Here is a 21121-nt window from a genome sequence, read left to right as displayed (position 1 = left end):
GGCACTGGAGCCTCTCCGTGCTAAGCCCCCGCGTGTCAGACATCCGCAGGGACCTGTGCACTCGCAGCGCAGAGAGACACCTGTGTCCTGGGCTGCATCAAACGAAACGTGGCCAGCAGGTCGAGGGAGGTGATCCTGCCCCTCTGCTCCTCTCTGGTGATACTCCATCTGGAGTGCTGCATCTAAGTCTGGGAGCCCCAATATATGAAAGACATGGACCTGTTGGAGCAGGTCCAAGATGACAGTGATGAAGATAATCAGAGGGCTGGAGCATCTGTCCTATGAAGACAAGTTGAGAGAATTGGGGTTGTTAGCCTGGAGAAGAGTCCATGGAGATCTTATAGTCCCTTCCAGCACCTAACAGGAGACTACAGGAAAGCTGGAGAGGGACCTTTCACAATGGCATGTAGTGATAGGACAAAGGGGAATGGCTTTAAAATGAAGGAGCTCAGGGTTAGATTAGATATGAGGAAGAAATTGTTCACTGTGAGGGTGGTGAGGCACTGGCACAGGTTGCCCAAAGACACTGTGGCTGCCCCATCCATGGCAGCATTCAAGGCCAGGCTTTGAGCAACCTAATCTACTGGAACGTGTCCCTGCCCATGGCAGGGAGCTTGGAATTAGATGATCTTGAAGGTCTTTTCTAACCCAAACCACCCTATGATTCTATAATTCTGTCATGTCAGTATGGTTCCCTTAGCAGAAAGCATCCCTCACAGATCCAAGAGTTTGTGAGCTCTTAAACACCAGCTTCCTTGTCCATCAACCTGTCCTCTCATGCCCCACCACCCCCTCCTCCCTGCACAAAGTTTTTGTTTCTTTGGTGAGAAAGCTCATGGCTATCTCTGAAGAAAGTTTTCTCACCCAAACCGCTGTGCAACTTTCTCAGCACTCCCTGTGAGAGCTGATAGGCCCTGAGCAGTGATCTACTGTTGATAAGTGATACGGGCAGGTCGAGGAGGGGGTTGCATAGGAGAGGGTGGCAAAAGAGTAAAATTTTCTTGGTCTACACAGCAGTGGATGGGAGGAAGGGGCCTTCAGGTGCATGTAGATTCTGAGAAGCAGAAGGCATCAGGCTTGCCTGAAGGTTATTTTTAAGAACTGGTTCAAACAGGCTACAATGTCACCTGGTATCTCCCACCCAGCCAAGCTGTTGGATCTACATGTTCACAAAGCAGCAAACTCTTCCTGGTTGCAGTAGGGATAGTCCTTGTAGTCATATGCCGGAGCTTGGGGTGGATACCAGCACAGTTCCTTGGTCTCACAGGCAGGGTCACAAGGCCAGGTTAAGAGATGGGACACTCAAGTTGGAAAAGCTGCTGATGGGGAGAGAGGCAGCCTGGGTGATGATGGGAGGCATCTCCAGCTGATGCAGCTTGTGAGCCAGTGTCTGACTCCCTCCCTGCTCAGCTGTGTCACACAAGGACTGGCTGTGGGGGCACTGGGAAGTAGAAGACAAGCTCACACTTTCATGCTCAGTATTGGAGACTGCCAGGTCTAGCAATGAGTGCAGGTGAACATCTCTTCCAGCTGCTCCTCAGCCACGTGGCATTTCAGCAATGCACAGGGAAAAGAAAAAAAAAAAACAACAGAGTCTTTGCCAGGCCTTGATCTCTGTGTGAGACAGGCCAGGCCGCCAAGCAGCACACAGCAGAAATCCCTGCTGGCAGAAGTGCCTTCAAACTCAGCAGCAGCTTGCATACAGCCAGGGAATGTGTCATTTCTGCTTGGTCCAGGCCCCACATGGGCAGAAGTCTGAAGAGAAATGTAGCCATGCAGCAGACATCTAATAGGTCTGCCCATCCTTAGAGACATAGAAAGTGTTCTAAGCCAGTGATTTTGAACCATGCTGGTGCTCTTGAGTAACACAGGCTGGCTGTTGCACAAGCCCTGTGCACAGACATGGAGTCCCCAGGCTGGAAAAGATTCATCTAATCATAGAATCACAGAATAGTTTGGGCTTGAAAGGACCTTTAAAGGTCATCTATTCTTCCCAGCCTCTTCTGCTGCCTGGTCAGAGATGATCAGCGATCCTGGTACAGCAGAGTGACAGCTGCTGTTACAGGATAACCCGAGGGCACAAATTACTGAAGCAAAAAACCACACTGCCACCTTTTAATGTCTTAAGTGCACCCCTCCCCAATTACAGGCACTATGGAAGGGCAAGGCAAAGGCACCCAGGAGCAGCCAGGCTGGGATAGAGAGGAGGCAAGTGCAGAGCAGTGCTGCTGATCCCTTCCCAGCTCTTAAAACACATGTGAGCTCTCTCTCCAAGGGTAGTAACAGCAGTAGCCAAAAGCCTGAACTTTGCTTCCAGAAGGAATCAGCTGTTGAGCTGAGCAAATTGTGATGCTGTGCAGGGTGGGTGGAAGAAGGGAGGGAGGAAGGGAGGGAAGAAGGGAGAGAGGGAGGGAGAGCCAAGCCTAACACGGGCCAGAGCGGGAGGGGAGGCACTCACAAAGGCCTTGGAGGCAGGATGGAAAAGACAGTAATTACATAAGAGCACTTGGCGAACATCTGGCTGGAGTCAGCTGGGCCCCGGTGGCCCTCCCTCCCTCCCTCCCTCCCTCCCGCGCTGCTAAGCAGGAGCAGCTGAGGATACGGGTACGGGGGTCCGGGATACCGATAACCCAGCGCGGGACCCTGCCCAGGGGAGCGGAGGTAAGGGCTGCTCCGCTGCCCCTCCCGGCTTCTGGTGCTCTTGAACATCAGGGGCAGACGAGTGGGGAGCATGGGGAAGGAAAGGCAGCTGTGGTGGAGGAGAAGCAGTCAGGAAGGGGAAGAGAAGCGACTCTTCCTCTGGCTCTTGGTGCAAATGATTCCCCTTCACCCTGGAGGTTTGGTGAGGGAGGAGCTGCGAAGGGCAAGTGTCTGTGCGTGGATGTGTGTGTGTGCAACAGGGCAGATGGTCCACACGTGCCACAGGGGAGCTGAGCTGTACACAGGGGCTAGAGAGGAGAGAAAGCATCAATTTCCTTCTCCATACCTGTGATAGAGTGGGGTAATAGGATGAATGCAGCCACTGAGGTAGAGACAGTCTTTGTCCCCCTACTTTGCCAGTGTTGTGGTGGGTACAGGAAAAGGGAGGAAATGGAGGAGGAGGAAACAGCTGCTTTTGAGCAGGGATTGTTGCAGTATAATCTGGACAGTGCTTGCCTGGGCTGCCTCCAAGGCAAAGTGTGTGATGAGGGAGAGCAAAGATTGTTGGGCACACAAGGTGCCCTCAGGCTTGGACTGCACTTTAAAGCGTGGCTGACACAGGTTTCCTGGATATAATTCTCAAAATCTCCTGTAAATGTAACTGCCCTGGCAAAATATTGCTGGTACACACTGTTCCCTTTGGGGAACAGGGCAGTATTACTCTAGCAAAAGTGTCTTTACTGGCACAAACTTCTGCCCAGCTGGGCAATGCCACCAGAGCACATCTTTGTTTGCTGGCTCCTGGCAGGTCCCTGTTCAGCCCAGATGAGACATTAAATACAAAGTCCTGCTCACTCCCCACTGTGAGCTGTTCTTGCAATCAGATGAGACACAGGCAAAGGCCCCATCTGATGAGGTCCCCCATGAAGAACATCTGCTTGGCTGTGAGCAGCTCAGGAGTGCAGATGGAAATGTGGGACGGAAATGAGGACAATGGCCTCCCTGTTACCTGTTTCCCCTAGAAAAGTGGAAGAGGCCAGGCATAAGGCCAAGAAGCCCAAGTGGGTAATGTCATGTTTGGAAATAAACCAGGCAAGAAAACCTGAGAGAGGCACTGCAGAAGCTTTGTCTTCCATATCAGTCTCCAAGTTTTCATGCACCCCAGAAATTTTTCTTGCCTTTAATAGTGCTGTCAGCTGCCAAAATTCCCACAAGCAGCAGCCAGGAGTAGACAACACAACTCATCACAAAACTCCTCTTCTGTCAGCTGGTAAGGCTCCATTAGCAGGTGTATTGCCCTAAAGTTCCCTCCCCCCCCCATTTCCCCAAAGGGGAAACTGGGGCACAGGCAAATGTGGGCAATTTGCAGTGGATTTTGTTGCATGTCAGTGCTGAAGCCCGGTGAGGAGCTCACACACTCAGCAGTGCATTTCTCCATCCTCTTCCTGCCCCAGCTGGAAGGCATGTTTGCTCCATGTTCATTGAGCTCCAGGCTGACAGGCAGCCTGAGAATATCTCCAGGCCTCCCAGCCCCCATTCCTCCCTTCCCCCTCAGCTCACAGTGCATATTTTCCCAGAGTTTTCCGCTTGCTTCTCCAGTGGTTCTGGGGTCCTGCCAAACGCCAGCCACTCTCTGGGAAGCGGGGCCTCCCATTCCTAAACCAAACAAATGGGAGAAGGGAAACAGGGAAAAAAAGCCTCAGCACACGTAGACACGCTCAAAACCTGATTCCCCTCAGAAACTTTGGAGCCTTCTGCAGCTCCTCTTGGAAATTGCAGGAGGCACAGTGCTGACTTGGCATTTCTGACCCCTGCAGAGCAGAGGTATTGTCCATCCTTCCTTCTGCCTCCCAAAGATCCGTATATGCACACACCCCCCACCCCAAACATACCCAGGGTATAAATACCCAGGTCAGTTTTGGTGCAGGATAGAATCCTCCAATCCTCTTCCCAACAGACTCTGCAGTGTGAGAAAAATCTCCCATCTCTCCCACCCTGCATTCTTCTCCCCTCCAAAATGCCCTTCATTCCAATGTTCTGGTGCATCCACATTGTGCTTACCCCAAAGGCACAAGCTTGTCAGCTTGGCGCCAAGCTGGGGACAATGGTCCCAGCCAGGGTTTGTTTCCAGATCCCCAGTTTTGCTGGCAGGCAGCTCCCAGCAGCCAGGCTCGGCTTCAGAGCAGGCACACCCCTCCCATCCAAAAAGCTCGGCCTGGGACCTAACCAGGGGACATGACCGGGGGATGACACGTGCTGGAGCACAAGGCTTGGGGCTCTGCCCAGGCAGAGGGGATGACCAGAGAGGGAAAAAACTGATGCCTCTCCCAGTTGGCAGCTGCTCCTGCTAGAAATATCATGCCTAGGGCAAGAGGCCACAGTGATGTGCAGAAAAAACAATGCAGGAGAGAATGAAAGATGAAGTCTGGGGACATGAGGGGGTCAGGCACAGCTGGGGAGAGAGCATGGCCAAGCATGGCCCTGGGACAAGGGACTAGCACAAAGGACTGAGGGCAGAATTCTGTAGCACCCTGCCTGAAGGAAAGTCTGTCTCTTGCACCAATGCACCTTACCTTGTCCATCCTGAGATGCCAAGGGTGGGACATGCCCTGCTGCTGTCCACCCCTTGCACAGGGCACAGTCCGTGCTGCCTGCATTTTTTGCTGGCTGGAAGTGAAAAGGCAGAGAGTAAAACCAAATTAACATCGTGTGCAAGGAAAAGGCACTTCCTAGGAAAGAGTTAAAAAGACGCTGAAACCCAAGCCGGTTTGGGATGGAGAGCACCCAAAGCCAGGGAGGGAGCAGGCGGGAGAGGAGAGGGGAGGGAGCCGGTCCAAGCCCGGCTTGCGCACCCGGCCAGCGCTGCGCAGTGCCTGTGCCAAGAGCCGGCTTCCTTAAAGCCATGGCTCGGGGGCCTGCCCTGCAGGCAGAGGGGAGCCGGCGAGCCGGGGCTGGGACGCGGAGAGGGGAAGCTGCGGCCCGCGGGGTGAGCGCTGCGCGGTGCCGGGCAGGCAGCACCATGGGGCACGGGCTGCCACAGGGGCTTTCTCCGCTGCTTGGCGTGGCTGTCTTTCGTAAGCACGCTTCTCTGCAAGCTGCGGAGCTTCACGTCCCTCACCCTCGGCAGAGAGGCAGCTCCCCTCGGGTCCGCCCAAAGGCTGCGCTGGGGCCGGCCGGCCCCTCGGGAAGGTGCTGGGCTTTGTCTGGGAACCCACTGGGCACGGGCGGGAGCGGACCGAGCCGCCGGGACGGGTGGGATTTGAGGGGGGAAAGGAGGGGGCTGGAGTTAGGTTCCCAGCCCACAGGGGAAGAGGCATCTCTGCTGGGACATGGGGATTTTGGAGTTAGATTCCTATAAAGAGTTGGTATGCAGTGATAGGAGGGCTGGAGAATTTTTTACAGTGATTCCCACAGATTGAGCAGCCTACCAGAGCATGCTTTTGTTAAAGAGCTGTTGAGGTTGGACTCAATGACCCTAGAGGTCTTTTTCAATCTTAACAAATCTATGATTCTGTCTCCTTCCTCTATCCCAGCCTGGGGATTGCATATTCTAGTGGCTTTAATGGTTTGCCTAGTCAGCATCAAGCCTGCTCCCAGGGTCAGCACCAAGTCTCCACTGGCCTGGGCAGAAGGGCGTGGGGCATCCTCATGGGCCATGCGGTTGCTGCTCCGATTGCAGCCTTCACTAAGCCTGTAAGCTTCCTCCACAGGACAATACCATTTCATCCCACCCTAGCCCCAACCACAGAAAGATGTTTTATCATGATCTCTGTTCCATCCCCTATGTCCTCCCCCTTCTTATACCTCACTCTTGGCACTTCCTCATATCTTCCCAGGTCACCATGGACATAACCTACCTGCGCACATCCCTGACCTTCCTTTTTCTCCCTCTTGTTGTGTTTGGGGCACCCGCTGATGAACCCAACTTCACAGAACCAGGCCCTGGTGCTTGCAAGCGCTGTTGTGACTCACTGGACTCCTCCACAGATACCCCACCAGTCCCTCCCAGCCACCACCACTTTCCCTACCCAGTGCCAGAGGTCCGTCCCTACATCAACATCACCATTCTGAAGGGTAAGTCTTTGCCCCGGATGCCAAGGCTGGTTCAGGGACTGATGGCATTGCAGTGGAGGTGACAGCTGGATTGCTGGTCTGCTGTTGTCCTGAGACCACCAGGAGCCATCCTGGAGGATAAGTGACCACACATGCTGTGCCCGGGGTTTAGGCGTTTTGTGCTGTGATGAGGAGTAGCCTGGTGGGATAGAAGTCAGTGATATCTCTGCTGTGATCTCTGTGTCTCAGGATGTGCCTGCTGCTAATTCTTCCTCTTTGCTAACACAGGACAGCCTCTTGCCAAGCTGGGAGGACACATTCCTTGTCTCAGACTTACAGAGTCCTGTAGTGCCCGAGGGAAGGAACACTCCTTATCAACTGCAAAATAAGCATGTTTGGAGGGCACTGGCACCCAGGGAGGTTGTGGGGAAACTTTCTCCAGCACCGTGGGTCATGTGCATTTGGGACCATGAGGAGGGCAAAGGGAAGCAGCAGTTATTTGCAAGCACCTCCAGGTTAAACTTGCAGTGACCCCCAGCTCATTCCACCCTGCAGTGGCTGGCTTGGCTAATGGGAAAGGGTTCCCTATTTTAGATCAGCTCCTCCCTTCAGGACTCCCCTTTAAGCCTTTGCTGTGGGCAAAAGCCTGTTCCCAGCTGGATGCTGCCACATGCTTCTTGTAGCTCTGTGGTTTTTCTGGGTTAACTGGACGGATGCTCTCCCTTCCCTGCCCTGCCTGGAAGTAGCTGTAATCCATCAAAGCTCAGAAGGCAGATAGAGGCCTAGACTAGAGTGGGGTGTCATAGGGGGACCTTCAATACCATGCAGGGGATGGAGAGGAGGAAAAGAACAAGATACAGATTTTGAATGCTGTCACTTAGAGCTGGAGGCTGCTCTGAGTACCATTTCTTCTCTGCATACACAAAGTACATTTTGGTGCTGGTCTCTCTATGTATTGATGCCTGCCCAAGTGTGTGATGGGCAGTGCACATACCCCACGTTAGAACTGCAGTATTAATTATACAAGATGCTCAAAGCACGCCAGTATTGCGAAAGCATCATCCCTCTAAGCTGCAGTGCTCCATCTACCCAGTCCAGCTTGGATCTTTTCTCTCTGACCCACCCTATTGTCCCTCCCTAATCATATTCCCCCACAGGCGTTAGCAGTTCCTCCCCTCCTGCAGCCTACAGCCACACCAGTGTGCATCCTCTGTGGATAATTGGGTCATTGGAGAGGTGCATGGGAGGTAAGGCTGTGCTGGAGGTAAAGGAGTGTGGGGGAGGAAGAAGAGGTCAAGAGCCCCAGCAGTACTGTGGGCTGCTGGGCTTCCTCTGAGGCTGAAGTCTCCTAGGGAGACATCCTGGTGCCTCCAGCAGAGCCACATCATTTGGTGAGCAGGGGATTCATTGGAGAAGAGACTACAGTCACTCCCAGAGTTCTGCTAGCTGCTTTCCCATGAAGAGCAGTGGTATTGTCACCCTCAGAAGTGTTCCCTCTTCTGGCATTGCCCCATTCTTGTGCAATCCTCTTCCTCCTCATTAGGCTTTCTCACTGCCACTTCCACATCTTCTGGTATCACACAGGAGTTGTGTCCTCTGCTTCCTCCTGTAGGAGAGAAAGGAGACCGGGGAGAGCCTGGGATGCCAGGGAAATGGGGCAAAGAAGGACCACGAGGCGAGCGGGGTGCCCAGGGCCAGAAAGGCAGCAAGGGACAGATGGGCACGGCGGGAGACCCCTGCAAGCATCAGTACGCTGCGTTCTCCGTGGGCCGCAAGAAAGCGCTGCACAGCAGCGAGGGCTTCCAGGTCCTGATCTTTGACACCGTCTTCGTCAACCTCTACAGCCACTTCGACATGTTCAATGGCAAGTTCTACTGCTCAGTGGGTGGACTTTACTATTTCAGCCTCAATGTCCACACCTGGAACTTCAAGGAGACCTACATGCACATCATGCACAACGAAGAGGAGGCTGTCATCCTGTATGCCCAACCCAGTGACCGCAGCATCATGCAGAGCCAGAGCCTCATGCTGGAGCTCCAGGAAAATGATGAGATCTGGGTGAGGCTCTACAAGCGGGAGCGGGAGAATGCCATTTACAGTGATGATGTTGATGTGTACATCACCTTCAGTGGGTATTTGGTCAAGCCCAGCATTGAATAACTCCTCTTCCTTAGGGCTCTTAGGCCTTTTCCTTATTCCTCTCTCTTCCTTTCTCTCTCTCTCTCTCTCTCTCTCTTTCTCTCTTTACTGCCCGTAACCACTGCAAATCACTTGGAAATGGGCCTGTCAAATCTCTGGCACCGAGTGTGAAACTTGCCACACTGGCTCCCACCTCACGCTCTCTTGTAGCCAGACCTGTATCTGTCCACTTTACATCATGGCACTACCACCTCTTGCCCCTCACCTCATAACCCCAACTTAGGTTATTGGCTTCTTCTCAATCTGCCAGCAAGCTGCCCCTGGCATTTAGGGTTCTAGAGCAAGAGGAAAGACAAAATGCTGCTCCTGGGCCTGTGTCCCTCCTTGGGGCTTCATACACAAAGGACTCCTGTGGAAAGGGCTAGAAAGTCCCCACTGCTGAGGTACATCCTGACTCCTCTCCATCCCAACTAGACATGTTTCAGTTTTGCAGCCTGAAACAAGGTCTTGATGTCACCTCTGATATCTGTAGTCTTGAGAGCAGAATGAGGTCTGATGGTTTCCTGTAGCACAAGGAAGATGTAGGAGCACTGGGAGAGGATATTGTCTTTTCAAAAGGAGAACACTTGGCCTTCTAAACTGGTTTTCCATAGACACTCTTCTGTGTCTCAGACTCCAGGCTGGCTGTCAAACCTAGACCTGGTGGGATTGTCCTCCTCTGTGCCATCTCTAGCTCTTCAAAGGGATGAAGGGCCAGACACCTGGCCAGACCCTTCATCTGCCCATGATTCAGTAGAGGCAGCCATTCTGTTCCCACTAGGGATCAGCAGTACAGAACGAGAGACTGAGAGAGAAAACCTTGAAAACCCCTCCCACACCTCCCCTGGGGTGCTACTCAGTCTTAGCTCATCAGCTATGGGAAGCTAGTCCAGAGAGGGAACCCAAATCTGCTCTCCTTTGGCAGAGGTGCCATTTCATTGTCCTCCTGAAGGTGGTTCTCCCACACTGGTATTGAAGGACCACTGTTTCAGGGCCTGAGCTTGAGGCTGTAGGGGCAATTGCAGTTCAATCCATTCCAAATGTGGACAGGCTGCCACATCTTTGCCTGTGGGATGGAAGAGAGATAGAGGTGAGACAACAGCACCTTGCCCAAGGGTTAAAAGCTTCCCTGCCATATGCTCCATGCCCTTTTCTGGCAATCTCATCAGAGTAAGTGAGGAAAACACGTGGCTAAACAAACCCTCGCTCTTTTTGTCAGGTTGGAGATGTCGCAGTGAGAAAGGAATGCCAGTGGTAGGGTTTTCTAGTACTATTTATATTGGTCTCACACTGCTCCCACTGGCATCCCTCTGGTGGGGATGCTGCAGTCCTGGGGGAGCAGGTGAGGCTGGCTCAGCACTTTAGGAAACCTACTTCCATGTGATGCTCCCATAAACAGCAGTGCCAGGACTTGTCTCCTTTTTGAATCTCAGGGCAGGACAAGCAGGAGAGACACAGGTATTTCTCCTCTGCTCATCACTGGTCATGAAATCTTCGGACTTAACTCGGGTTCTGCTGTCTCATTGATGAGCCACGGTCTCTGCCTATAGCACCTGGGAGTTCCAGGGCTCTCCCAGAAGAAATGTGCATCATTGTACAAGATTATGTCTGGTACACACAGCCCGGGATAGCAAAGGAACAGGGACCAAGGCTAAATATTAAAACTGACCTTGAAAAAATTGCAGGGCATTTTCTCTCTTATCCTGTTTGCTTTATCTGCATGCTTTTCTAAGGAAGCTGCATGACTGCAGTGAGTTTCAGGAACTTTGCTCTGGATCCTCCCCACCACTGTCAATGAGGCAATGGGTATAAAAACAAAGTTTCACTAAGGCAAGGCTGATTTTTTCACAGGGAAACATGTGATGAAGGGATCATGGAAACTAAAGGAGACTGTGGGTTTCCTCCTCTCCCTTAGCAGGTCAAGTGTGTGGAATTGCTCAGGGACAGGATTTCAGATAGCAGAGGAAGCAGAAAGCTGGAAGTGATACTCAGGACTGAATCCCTTTCTCTTTTCCTCAACAGGCTGCAAACCCAAATACAGTCAATTTACAGTGCCCCATGCCTCCCTGAGGAGAAGCAAGCCTCTCTAACACTGAATATCTCCATAAACAAGCTTCCTTCTTTCTCCTTTCCTATTTGGTGATTGAATGCTGGTGACAGGTCTCCTGTGCTATCCATGAGCAGCCAGAGGGTGCCTGATGCACATGAGAGACGAGGGCAGGGGGACCAAAGGGTGTGTTTAACAGGCTTCTGGTGCTAAACAAGATGGCATTCCCTTGGTGCTAAATCAGATTTCAGGAGTATTGGGTGCTTTCTGGAAAGTGTAGTAGGCTGAGTTGTGATGTACTCTGGAATTAATGGTGCTTTATGTAACAAAACCAAACAAAATCCAAGAACTTTTGTATATATATATTTTTTCAGTGGTATTAAACTTTTTTCCTTGGTTGTTTTGCACTTAAATCTGTTTTTGTCTCCCAACCTATTCCTTCTAGCTCTGGTTATTGCTGAATGATGTGATGGAAAAGACACTGGCCTGAAATTGACTGGTATGAAGTTTAACTCAGCTCTGAAACTTCCCTGGGCAATCCTGTGTCTGTTTACTTAGCAAGGAACTATTACCTTAAAATATTAACTGCTTGAACACTTCTAATTATGAAAACCCTCTCCCTTTTGCTGGAAAAGCTTTCAGCAAATTCAGAAAAGGATTCTTTGGAGATTACAAAAAAATTCCCAGGACAATACAATGGGTTGTAGGAGTAGGCTTCAAGTACTTACTTATATGGGGGAAGGCTGGGTTAATGTTGGAGTTCTCTTAAGGGAGATCAGATCCCTTTATCTTATGAAATTTTTTTGCACATTCTTCTATCAAGTACTTGGTAAGCACTGTTTTCCCTATGGCATTTCTCTTTTCTCTGCCAAGAGCTGAAGGCCAGGAAGCAGAGTGTAGGAGGGATAGTAAACTGTTGACTGGACACTTATGCTTCCTAATATTGGAATGAGTGGGAGTTCCAGAGTTAAGCTGGACATGCATATTTGGAAGACCTGTGTGTGATGAGAAAGGCCTGAGGTTCAGGTCAGGGGTGGAAGGACAAGTGGCAATTGCTCATAAAGTTGAGGGAGAAAGGAAGACGTAAACAGGGCCTGCAGTCTTGTAAGCTTGAGTGAAAGATCTGGAAGGATAGAATCCTAAGGGCAGGGAGATGCCTTTTGGGGTCTCAGTCCAAGTCAAAGAGGTACATGGAGTTTTGTTTATCATCTTCGGACTGAGGGGACTCCTGCTGAGGTAGAAGGACAGGCAAAAGAACAAGACGAGGTGCCCATATAGGACCTTCTGTTTTGAGTTTAATTTGCCTTCACATAGTTTCTCCTGTGGTTTGATGTATACCAGACGCTCATTTGGCAAAGGGTGGAATACATAATCATACACATCCCTTCAGGCCTCTTTGGTCCTGTGACAGGCCCAGAGCAAGGGCTATATATATCCTAGTAAATGCAATGCTCTGTCAGGTCAGAGCCCAGCCTTCTTCCCATTTTTTATTTACTTCTGAGGAAGCAGATAAAAATGTGTCCTCAGGAAGTGTAGTGGTTGTGTTTGTGCATGTTCCTGTTCCTTGAGGTGAGAGGCTGGCAGATTGGAAGTGACTTTGTCACACTTACAAAAGGTGAGGAAAGGAGAGAGGGAGGGAGGGAGGGGGGACAGGAAATGTGCAGTCAGATCTTCAAGAAAAGTTTTCTATGATTCAACCTTTCAGCCTGGCCCCTGAAGAGTCTCCTCAGCCAAATCCCTTGGAGCTAAGATGCACGGTGACAGGCAGGGTCTGTAGCTGGTGCCGCCCCTCACACCATGAATGCCTGACCAGGGAGCTGCTGCAGGTGAGGCTCGGATCAGGCAAGGGGAACCCTGCAATGCTTTGAAGGAACAAGGTCTGGGGCAGATCAGCCCTGCTGGCCTGCCAGTGAGGGCACCCATGCCCAGAAGGCCATGAGACTGTTCATTCATTCATTCATTCATTCACCCCAGGTCTGTGCTTTTTTCCATGCAATGGAGCAGCCCTGTGGAATGTGATTCAGGGGTGGGTGACAGCCAGAATCTCTCTCCTGGACAAGCAAGTGCCCTGGGGTGCACAGCTACAGCACTACCCCTGGAGCTGTGCCTATATTTTCCCCTGAAGGAGTGATCCAAACTCTGCTGCAAAAGGCTCTGTGGACATGTCTGAAGTTTGTTCAAGGCATCTGTCACAGGGCTGTCCCTGACAACTGCCTTCCTTCAGGTCCCTGGTCTTGCAGGTATGAAAGGAAGGGAGTGGGAGAAAGGAGGTGAAGTGCAGGACATGGAGCTGTCCCTGGGAAAGGAAGCACATGCCAGGGACAAGTCAGGAGCAGCTGAAGGCCCTGCAATAGCTCCTTGCCCTGTGATAGCTGTGGGAAAGGGGAAGAGAGAAGCAGGACAAGGAAAGTATGAAGGAGGCCCTTGACCCTGCAGGTGGGCACAGGCGGATGTGCCTGCACCCAAAGCACCAGGGAGAGCAGGGACACAAGAAAGGACCTGGCTCCACATCCCTTCAGAGCCTTTGTCACAGGAGGCGCAGTCACGGGAAGAGTCTCTGGCCTTGCCTCAGCTGCCAGCTATGGTGCAAGATCTGCCCCACATCAGTGCACTCTTCAGGCGCTGCCACACTGCCCTGGAGCAAGTTTCCCTCTGCTGCAGCCTGCTGTCCTTCCTCCTCTCCCAAACCTCCCAGACAGCTGGCTTCACTCACACCCCAGCCTTGTTCATCTCCCAAGGTCCAGAGAGGGAGAGGGGGCGATGCAACACCCCAGCCAGCATTGCCCAGTGCCACAAGCAGAGCTGCCACCTCCCTCCATCTAGCACACTGCAGCCAGATACCAGCAGTGGATTCAGCCTGCCCAGACCTCCTTTCTCCCACCTTCCCTTTCCCACTGCTGGCTGGGAGCTCCCACAGGATTTAAAGGGCTGGATGTGGACCCTGCTCAAGGCTATGTGGATGGTGGGGCACAGCTGCATTTGAAGGCAGTTGTGAAATGCACGCTGCCTCGTGTGGTGTGGCCCTTCTCTGACCACAGTGGCAAAGCAGGCCCTGGCCCAGTCACGCCAGGCTTCAGAGGCCAGCTCAGTGCACACTCTGCTGTGACACCCACACATGCCAACACACATACCAACCTCACATGGACACCTCTCACCTTCCTGACAACGGAAACTGTTGCCCTTTGCAAGCCTGGCTCGCTCTGAAGATGCTATCAGGAGGTGGGCAGAGGGTGCCGAGGCTCCAGACCTCTTTGGTACAAGCACAGCTCCCTCATCTAATGAAATACCTCCTCCTTCACCCACCAGCTCTCTGTGATCTCGTGCCTTGCAGTTATACCACAGTGAGGGCCAGGGCAGGAGGTTTAAATCAAAGGCTTCCGACAGTTTCTCATTCCACAGACCATCCAGTCTCCTGGGTTTATGTCACTTAACTCACAAATGACCTGTGAATTATTGCAAAACTTCACACTTTTCCCAGGCTCTCTTTGCAACAGTTAAGATGGGAGGGAGCAGGATGTAGAGCTTTCAGCTTGGACAAGCTAAGGATTAGGGAACTCCCCATCTACCTGGGCAGGTTGTAAATGGAGCCCTGGGTGAGTGGGAGGCAGGAATCTGTGTTTTTTCTTGATCCATTTCAACACAACTTGCACCCGTTGCCAGTGTGGGTGAGGATGAAGAAGTGCAGAGGTGCCTCCCCTGATGGTGTGAGCTGCAGTGCACCCCTGAGGAGGCAGATGTGCCCAAACCTCACAGGTGCTGCTGAGGGCAGATGCAATGCTTCAAAGTAGCCAGAGGAAGAAATGGTCCACGGAAAAGATGGAAGACAATAGGTCTCTTGTCTAACTGACCCACATCCTGCAGGCATCATTTTCACTGTTCTGATCCCCTGCTCTGGAGCCCTGATCACCTTCCAAGTGTTTGACACAACAATGCCCCAGAGCAAGCATCCTCTCTGGGATGCCTGATCGTCACAGCATTCTGTTTGCCCCACAAGTGCTTTTCTGGGTTCGTGGCATTCTCACATTCACCCCTACAGACACTCTTTTTCTCCCCACATGTCCTCAGTTCTTTCCCTGAAATAGTGGAATGGGCAGATCACTAGAAAGCCCATTCCAGGCAACAAAGCCCTGTCACCTACAGCCACAGCCAGCAATTCAGCAGATCTTTAGGGCTAAGGATTACTATTCCACACACAATCCAAAACACCTCTCAAGCCCTTGCTTTGCCCCAACTCCCACTTTTCTATGTGTGGTGTGGTGGTGACATTGTTTTAGTCTAAGAGAATTTTACAGGTTTTCACAGCTGTACCACATGATTTTAATTTTTTTTTAATTCTATTTGTTCATTATATGGCAGATACTGAAGACTCCCCTGACCCTCAGACAGGCTTCCGTCTCCTCCCTCATCCCCAGTCCTGCCAGCTGTGAAGGCAGAGCATCTGAGCCTTCAGCTCAATGGGTAGAGCAGGCAGGGGCAGTGGTGAGCTGGCTCAGCCCACGACTCTCTTGTCCTGCAGGATGGCAACCTGAGCCCGAAGGAAATGGAGAGAGGATGAATACATGGCCTTCTCTTTGCTGTAGGTCTTTTTTTTTTTTTTTTTCCACTCCCCCTCCTCCTTTACGTTCCTGTGCCAGTCCCCCTCACCATTTCAAAGCCCTGTGCAGAGAGCTCTCGGAGCACAAAGAGCAGGGGAGCAGTGGGAGGGCAGGTGAGGACAGAGAAGGCGAGAGGAAAAGGTCAGTGACAGCCCAGAGCGATGGCTCTCGGCCGTGCTGCGGTTTGTCCGTGGTGCACGACTGCTGCTCGGCAGCACTTCACACATCTGGGGACCACAGCTCCTTCCACCGCCCACGCTCCTCCCTCCCCCAGCACGGGGGCTGAGGCAGGGGAGGGGGAAGGAGGGAGAGATGCTGTACCAGCCTGCCTGCATCATTTCTAAGACCAAAAGGATAAAAACCCTGAGCAGTTCTTTCCATCAGCCACCTTCCCTCTGAACACTGAGCATCTCTGATGAAGAAACCTGCTGCCTGCAAAGAGGGTGGGGAAAGTAGCAAGAAAAGGGGGGATCTTTTGTGGTGCACAGAAGGTCAGCACTGGAAAAATGCAGTGACACTCTTGTCCTTGAAATATAAAAGCAACAGTACATGTTTCCTATTAGAATGAAAGCCTCACCTGTGTGGACTGTGGCTAAGAGAAGGGACTCTGGTGCCTGTGGACACGTGCTGTCCTTGGCCTGTTTTCAGGGTAAGCATTCAAGTGGAGCCAAGTGCTTGATACCCCCCATGCTTCCCCACTGGGCCTGAACTGTGCTCTGTGTGTGTTTGTGAGCACGAATGTGTGCTCAGGTGCAGGCACAGGGCAGTGCCCCCACGGACCTTCCCTGCAGCCTGCTCCAACTGCAGGGCACAGCACCTGCCTAAAATAGCCCTCCCAGCCCCATGCAATTGCTCTTTGCAACTGCAGGGAGAGGGAGGGTGAAATTCTGAACTGCTTCATGCTCTGTGCCCTTTCCTGCCTCTCATGTGGGAGCTACCAGAGCAACAGGGAACAGTGATGCACAAAATGACATTTCCCCCTGCCCATGTGTGTCAGTCAGGAAAAGAAGAGGAGGAAAGTGTAACCCTGTGTGTCTTTCTCTCAGTGAACTAAGTCCCATTTTCCCTGAGACATATACATCCCATTTCCCAAATAGGGGCACAGCCTGTGGAGCAGATGAGGTGAGCTGCAGCTTGGGCTTTGTGTTATGGCAACGAACTTGACAGGTACCACATGGACAGGGCTCTGGGTTGGATCTCTAAGGACCATCTACAGGTTCCTTAGAGACCACAGTGAGGAAAACAAGCTCCACAGAGTTTGTTTTTCCTCCAAGTGATGGTCTTGCAATGTTCACCAGGATCTTGTTAGTAGTCTCCAGTAACATGCAGCCTTGCCTACCCATAGGCACAAAATAGTCTTTTTGATTGTGTGCAGCCTCATGGAGCCAGAGCCACTCTGCTGCAGGCAGTTCACCTCACGGGAGGGCTCCATAGGAGGAAAATCCTCAGAGGAGCAATCCCAGAGGTAAAACCCTGGCAGAGGTGTGCTCTCAGGAGGGCTGGGGGGCTCTGTTCTGAGCTGTTTCACAAGGTACATCCCTTGAGGGAGTGAAATGCCCTCAAGTCCTTGGGTCAGGTGATTCACCTGAACACCAGTCTTCCCTTCCACTCCTTACACCCAAGTGCAGTGGCTGTGGGCTTTCTCATCAGACCTTCTGCTTCCCAAGGTGGGGAGCAGCAACGTTAGAGGGCAAATGGGGGCAGAGCTGAACCCAGGAAACCACAGAACAGAGGGAAAATAGCTCTTCAGGCTGAGCCCAGGGGGGAAAGAGGAATGCAGTTCCTGAGCAGTGAGCTGTAAGGAGACAGGAAGCTGCCTCCCAACAAGTAATTTCTGTTCAGGCATTTTAATGACATGAAAGTTAATAATTACTGCAGTCACAAATCAGTAACCCCCAGAAGGGCTTAAGGGGGAGTAGGAGGTTGGCCCTTGGATAAGCATGACATCACCAACCATATTTTAAAACAAAATCAACAATCTTATTAACTCCCTTTCTAGAAGCTGCTCAGGCAGAGAGATGAAGAAAACTGAGGAGCAAGGAGAGCTCTGAGCAGAATGGGGGTGGTGTCTGTAATGATTTTTTTCCTCTGGAGAAGGAAGGGAAATGTGATTAAACTGGAAGCAAGCCTTGATAATCAAAATACCTGAGGGTTTATTCTCAAAAATCTTCTTACAGTATTGTGTCTTGCCTTCAAGCAATTTTGAATGTACAATAAATCCCTAAGTTCTTCTCAATTTATTCGGTCTGGAAGCTGTCATTGCTTCATATTAGGCTTGTCAAGTATTTGTACCCTCTAACTTTAAACGGAGAGAGATGTAACACATTGACAGGCTGAAAAACAGAGCAGGGCTTTATCTCTCCAAGACTGCCCAGGTAATAAGATAATGATTTCCCTCAAGGACAAGAGCAGCCACTGATGCTGAATAGGAGATCAGCCAGCATTCAGCTCATTACCTTGCTTGGGCACAGACTTGGTGTAAGGCTGTTCTCTGCCTTCCTGTGGAACACATCACTTGTACAGGTAATCTATCTTCAATAAAGGTCTGTGAGCAAGTTCTGTAGGCAGTCTAGCCATGCATCTTCAGTATTCAATGCCAGGAGAACCCTCAGGGATTTGCAGAGGCATGTTTAAATACTGTAAGTCAATAATGGCCCTACAGACCTGGGCAGTGGACACCTGGGTGTGATGCAAGAGCCTGGTCTGTGAGTCTGTTTTTGAAGAAGATGGGAAGGTGTCCTTTATGTCTCTTTCTCTGCTGTGGAAATTGAGACTCAGAGAGGATGTGAGAGCTGTGCACACATGATCATAGTCCCGTGGGTACACACCTTCCTTCCAGTTCCCACTGCTGAATTTTCCATCGCAGCATGCCCAGAATAAGACCATCTGCATACACAGACACCATGATTAAGCTGACAGAGATCACTTGCCACACTGCTGTGGCTCAGATGCCTGCTGGGCCTCAGACACCATGTCTCCAGGCTCAGACAAGGGTGTAGGCAGTAGTCTTCCTTCATGTGGCTGAGCCAGGCCCAGGGTGACAGCCCAGGTCTTCCCTGAGAGTCTCTAGGGAGGGACTCTGGGTCTGAACAGCCCTTGTGGCACCACGAGCACTTGTCAGGGAGACAGACATCCACTCCTAGGAGCTCTCTTAAAGCTTGACTCTGCTGCTGGGCTCCAGCCCCTCCAGCAGTCCTGACACTGTCTAGTTCAGCCCAAACATAATGAGGAGCCAGGGCTCAGGTCCCAAGCAGGAGCATCTTGTGACTGTCCCATGCTCCTCCTCATGAGAACATAGCAGTGTATTCACAGCCAGGCAGGCTAAGAGTGAAACTGCTTGAAAGTAGCATGCTCTCCCTCCCACCCTTTTTCCCCCACTTCTCTAGGGCTGTGACCAGCACTGTCAAGGAGTGAAAGTGAACACCTCCTCCATCACCTCCCACCTCTGGCCTCCGACTTGTCTCAAGTAAAGGTGCCTGTGAATGCCTCAGCCTCCTGCCACTTTTGTCCATGTTCTTCTATAGCCTACAGGGCTACAGAAGGGCTATCCCTATTTTTGAACATTTTGTGTATTCATGTGTATATTTGATGTCTACTGCCCTTATCAGGCATGTCTACCAGGTAACTCTGTAGGGCAGAATTTGAAGGAAAGAAATGCAGGAATATCATCTGCCCTTAGGTAGGCTTAGCACTTGCTGCCCAGCATTGTTACTCCATTGTGGTACCTGATTCCAGATCTTAAACTCTATTTCTTAAATGCCTCTCCACTTAAACACAGTGATGGAGATTAACCTGAGGGCAGTGTTTAGCCTGTAGCAGCGGATTTCTCTAGGAATCATGGAGAGGGAGGGAAAAAATCTCTCTCACATCAGCCCAAGTTTTCTGTTTTGATACAAAGGAAAACCTCTTACAGGCTTGTAATGTGAACAAATTCAATAAAGACCTCACTTATACACTGAGCAGTGGTTTCCCACAAGGCCATTTTTACAGACATTTTTCGGAGTAGAACCACAGTTTAAGGGGAAAATAACTGCAGATGTAGAACAACAGCGTAGTTTTGAGAAGCGCACGCATACAATTGGCAGGAAATTCAATGCAAAGGTTATAGTTAAAACAACATTATTTGGAAAGTACCAGAAATAACTTGCAGAGCTTCTAGAGACCTTCACAGTGTATCCTGTCAGGAGGTGAACTTCAGTGGCCATCAGGGCATCTCTGCCCTCATGCCTTCAGCTCCTGCTGGTTCTGTGCCCTTTCCACCGCTCCACTTCAGAGGGCCATGGGGACAGGACACCGAGATGGATCTGCTGAGCCCTCCACCGAGCTCACCCCGGTGAGCTGGGCTGTTTGCAAGGCATCCCAGTTAGCCTGGCACTCTGGTCCCACTGAGAGCCAGTAAAGGGAAGAGGTGTCCCCAGCCTAACAAACATGATGAGCTGATGACTTGTGGGATAATTTGACACCACACAATGCTTTTACCCTTCACGCTTCTTCTGTGTCTATTCCCCCGTTCACCTTTGCCATTTTGCAGAGACTCTCAGTGGACACACAACTGAAAATGAGCAGTTTCAGCAGCACTCCTCTTCTCTAATGAAAGCAGTGTGAAGGCAAAAAGTCTTGTGCATAAGTACGTGCCTCAGTCCTGAGTATTTTTAAAACTTAGGTTGCCCCTGAAACGAATCTGTACCAAACAACACCTTTAACAAAACCTCCATCATCACACTTTTACCTGCTACTTTAACACTGAGCAACAACACTGACTGCAGAGTTTACCTATCTCAGCCACCATTATGGGGACAGGAAGGTAAAGCCAAGAACACCTCTTTGTGTTGCTGACAGTGTGGTTTTGTTTGGCTTCTCACATTACGAATGGCGCAATTCCTAACAATATCAGTGTAAAGGAGATAAAAAGTGCCACATTCTCAGTAGCACAACATCTTGGGCAATCAAGTTCAAAAACTGTGCTGACAGCAAGCATAATTTACATGTGCCAGATGGGGTCTGGACATAATGCCTTTATCATGTCTCTGGAGGGAACCCTCTAATTTATGCCACATGGTCATTGCTTCATACATTTTAAACTGTGTTTCCAAGAAAAATATGCTGAGGAAGTTTGTGTCTCCACACAGGTTGAGGTTTGGTTGTCTGTAGCTGATCCATGGGATCATTCCCCCTCCCTTCACAGTTTTGGAAAAGTCAATCAATTCCAGTTGCCCTTGACAAAGAGGTAAATCCCTTATTGAGCCAGGGTATCTCAATAGAGGAGTGTTGGTTTTCCATTGGGACCCTCCATGGGAAGGTCTTCCATGTGACATCAGTCCTTACTAGATGGAAGAAAATCTGCATGAGAACCTATCACAGAGAAACAGATCTAGGAAAACACAGCCTCCAGAGAGGCAGCTGATCACACAAATCCTTGTTTCCAGCTCCATCAGCCCCCCATCCCCTATAGGGGGTGACTAAATATTAAATTTTCCTCTTCTACTATTTCAGGTGCCATAGTGCACAATCAACTTCATATGGTTTTTATGCATATATTAAAAAAAAAAAAGGAAAAAAAGGGAATCAGTGGAGTTTTTTTCCTTGATAAGCTGAACAATAAAAAACC

General features: G+C 50.8%; 1 protein-coding gene across 3 annotated transcripts in view; it reads left to right on the top strand.

The window, feature by feature from the left end:
* The window catches only part of C1QTNF6 (C1q and TNF related 6), a 22299-nt gene extending 10980 nt beyond the window's left edge, over window positions 1-11319 (top strand). Inside the window, exons 1-3 of one of the 3 annotated variants that reach the window (XM_071422810.1) lie at window positions 654-2208; window positions 6477-6714; window positions 8306-11319. In XM_071422810.1, the coding sequence (XP_071278911.1) occupies window positions 2155-2208; window positions 6477-6714; window positions 8306-8853 (840 nt within the window). In that variant the 5' untranslated portion in view covers window positions 654-2154 and the 3' untranslated portion in view covers window positions 8854-11319. Of the gene's footprint in view, window positions 1-653; window positions 2209-2346; window positions 2662-6476; window positions 6715-8305 lie in introns of those variants that run through there. The other 2 variants (XM_071422807.1, XM_071422809.1) reach the window with 2 other exon arrangements.
* The last annotated feature ends 9802 nt before the right edge of the window (window positions 11320-21121 follow it).

The sequence above is a fragment of the Agelaius tricolor genome, unplaced genomic scaffold (genome assembly GCF_023055355.1).
Source record: "Agelaius tricolor isolate 1412-34295 unplaced genomic scaffold, bAgeTri1.0.p SCAF_3, whole genome shotgun sequence".
Taxonomy (NCBI): domain Eukaryota; kingdom Metazoa; phylum Chordata; class Aves; order Passeriformes; family Icteridae; genus Agelaius; species Agelaius tricolor.
The sequence above is the reverse complement of the archived record's forward strand: the minus strand, read 5'-3'. Positions and strand labels throughout refer to the sequence as shown.